The 2,375-nt window shown below is 36.0% G+C and overlaps 1 protein-coding gene across 1 annotated transcript; it reads left to right on the top strand.

Annotated features, from left to right (window-relative positions):
• Positions 1-1,067: 1,067 nt before the first annotated feature.
• Positions 1,068-1,940, top strand: LOC115714907 (trihelix transcription factor ENAP1). The gene has a single exon (XM_030643665.2). The coding sequence runs from the start codon at positions 1,068-1,070 to the stop codon at positions 1,938-1,940; it is 873 nt and encodes a 290-aa protein (XP_030499525.2).
• Positions 1,941-2,375: the final 435 nt, after the last annotated feature.

Below are 2,375 nucleotides of genomic sequence, written 5' to 3'. Positions count from 1 at the left end.
TAATGTTAATTACTAATTATCTAATAATCATGATGTTCAGTCAATATACTTAATAGCATCTTTTACTGTTAGCTATTTACCTTAAATTGCGGTTCTTTTTCCTCACCGTACAGGTACAGGAAAAAAGTGAGAAAGTTGTCATATCCACGTGAAGTTTTAGAATCATTTTTAAAGCTTTCTTCCTCTGAAGCAAGAATAATAATTGTGTGGTAACATTTTTGTCCAAAAGAAATTTATATAGATTACACCAATCCAACAAGACTGTTGGGTGGCATTTTAGTAATAGCAGGATTTCTTACAATTTTATATTTTCTTTGAAAATATAAATCAAATAATTTGGGTACTAAAAACGAATGGTCAAAAGTATATATTAGAGAGTAATACTAGTTTTTCAAATGAAACTTCTACACTTCACCTTATTTTATTTTTGACTATTTAAATTCTAATTTCAACTATTAATTATAAAAAAAAATAAAACAGATGATAAAAATCTATCGTAACACAAAATTCTGTAATTATCGATTAAAAACAGAAGTACATTTCTAGGCGTAGTTGTCATCATTGTTATAACTTATAATAATGATTTTCATAATTAGTCAGTTCTGAATGTACGGACAGAATTAACGTCTCCGTCAAGTTAGTTAACGATAACGGTGTTTAATTAGATAATGAAAATAGCCCATCAGAGTAGTAACTAGTAAGTACGTAAAAGAAGCCCAAAACCCAATGTAGTTAGTTGTACTTTCCTGCAAATCCTTTATTAGTTTAGTCTAACTAACCTAACATTTCTTCTTTTCTCTTTTAAATGAGTAGAGTCACACTCTGATGATCTGAATCTGATCTGGTCCATTAAAAGTTAAAAAACCCAACTCACCTAATGGGCCATGGGCCCATTATAGGGCCCACACCACACCACACCACCCTCCATCCACCACCGCCGCCACTACCACCACCACCACCTTCCTCATCCACTCCCATTCCCAACTAACACAACTCTTTTTCTTTATATAAAAACCTTTTCTTTTTTAGGTTTTTCTCAAATCCCAAATCTGAAACTCCTTCCATTAATGGCGACCGCAACAACAACAACTCCTCCTCCACCAACACCCGGCAAGAAGCCCCAACCAATCCCATGGACACACCAAGAGACGGTCCACCTAATCCAAGCCTACGAGGAGAAATGGTACTCGCTCAAACGAGGACCTCTAAAATCAAGCCAATGGGAGGAAGTCGCGGTCACCGTCGCCGCCAGATGCGGTTACGATTACACTGAACCTTCCAAAACTGCTATACAGTGCCGACATAAGATGGAGAAGCTTCGACAGAGATACCGATCTGAAAAGAATCGAGTCAATCTCGTTGGACTCTCCGTTTGGCCCTATTTTGACCTAATGGATCGGTTGGAACGTGGTCCTTTGCCTATCTCAGCTCAGCCAATGATCGCTATTCCTTATCGCCGCGATCGAGATATGGATGATGAAGACGAAGACGACGACGACGACGACGAAGAAAGTGTAATTCGTACCAAGTCTCGGAGTATCGATTACATTCTGAAACGACCTGCGATCGTGAATAGGTTCGCTGGCGATGGAGAAAGAGAAAGAGGAAGCGTTAATGGCTTTTCTAGGGTTTGGGGTGAACCAGTAACGAAGAGGCCAAGGGAGACAGTGGTAGAAGAAGAAGAAGAAGAGGACAGTGATGGTGATGAAGCGAAGGCTGAGATTTTGGAACGGCGGCGTAGGAAGAGAGAGGTGGGACTGAAATTGGCGGCGGAGATAAGGGCATTTTCGGAAAGAATTGTTGGGATGGAGAGTATGAAAATGGAGATGATGAAAGATACAGAGAGGTGTAGAAGAGAGATGGAGACTAAGAGAATCGAAATGATTCATCGTTCACACAACAAAATTCTCGATTCCATTACCAAAGCTTTTCGATTTTGAAGGTTCATAATTATTACTTTAATTAATAATAAATAATAATAATAATTATAATCAAAATTTTAATAATTCTACATTTCAACACTTTTTCTTTTTACACCAATTGATTGATGGATTTAGATTAATAGAGATTATTTCTTTATTTTCTATATGGATTTTTAACACTTCATAATTGATATTGGAATAAAGATGTTTTAAAGACAAACTTTGATTTTTTTTGGTTTGGTACTCTTTTTGTAATTTTTGTAAATTTGTCTCTTTTTTGACTTTGGGCCTTGTGTTTGCATAATGATAAAATAGATTTGGTATTTTTTTGAACGGAGTTTTTTGCGGTTAAATCCTCGTAAATATCGTTTCACTTGTATTTAATCCTCTAAGTTCAAATTTTTTTAGCGATAAAATCTTTCAAATTACTAAACAGTTAGTAAATTTATTGTG

Source organism: Cannabis sativa, chromosome 4 (genome assembly GCF_029168945.1).
Source record: "Cannabis sativa cultivar Pink pepper isolate KNU-18-1 chromosome 4, ASM2916894v1, whole genome shotgun sequence".
Lineage (NCBI taxonomy): Eukaryota > Viridiplantae > Streptophyta > Magnoliopsida > Rosales > Cannabaceae > Cannabis > Cannabis sativa.
Note: the sequence above shows the minus strand (reverse complement) of the source record. Positions and strands in the feature narration are given on the sequence as shown.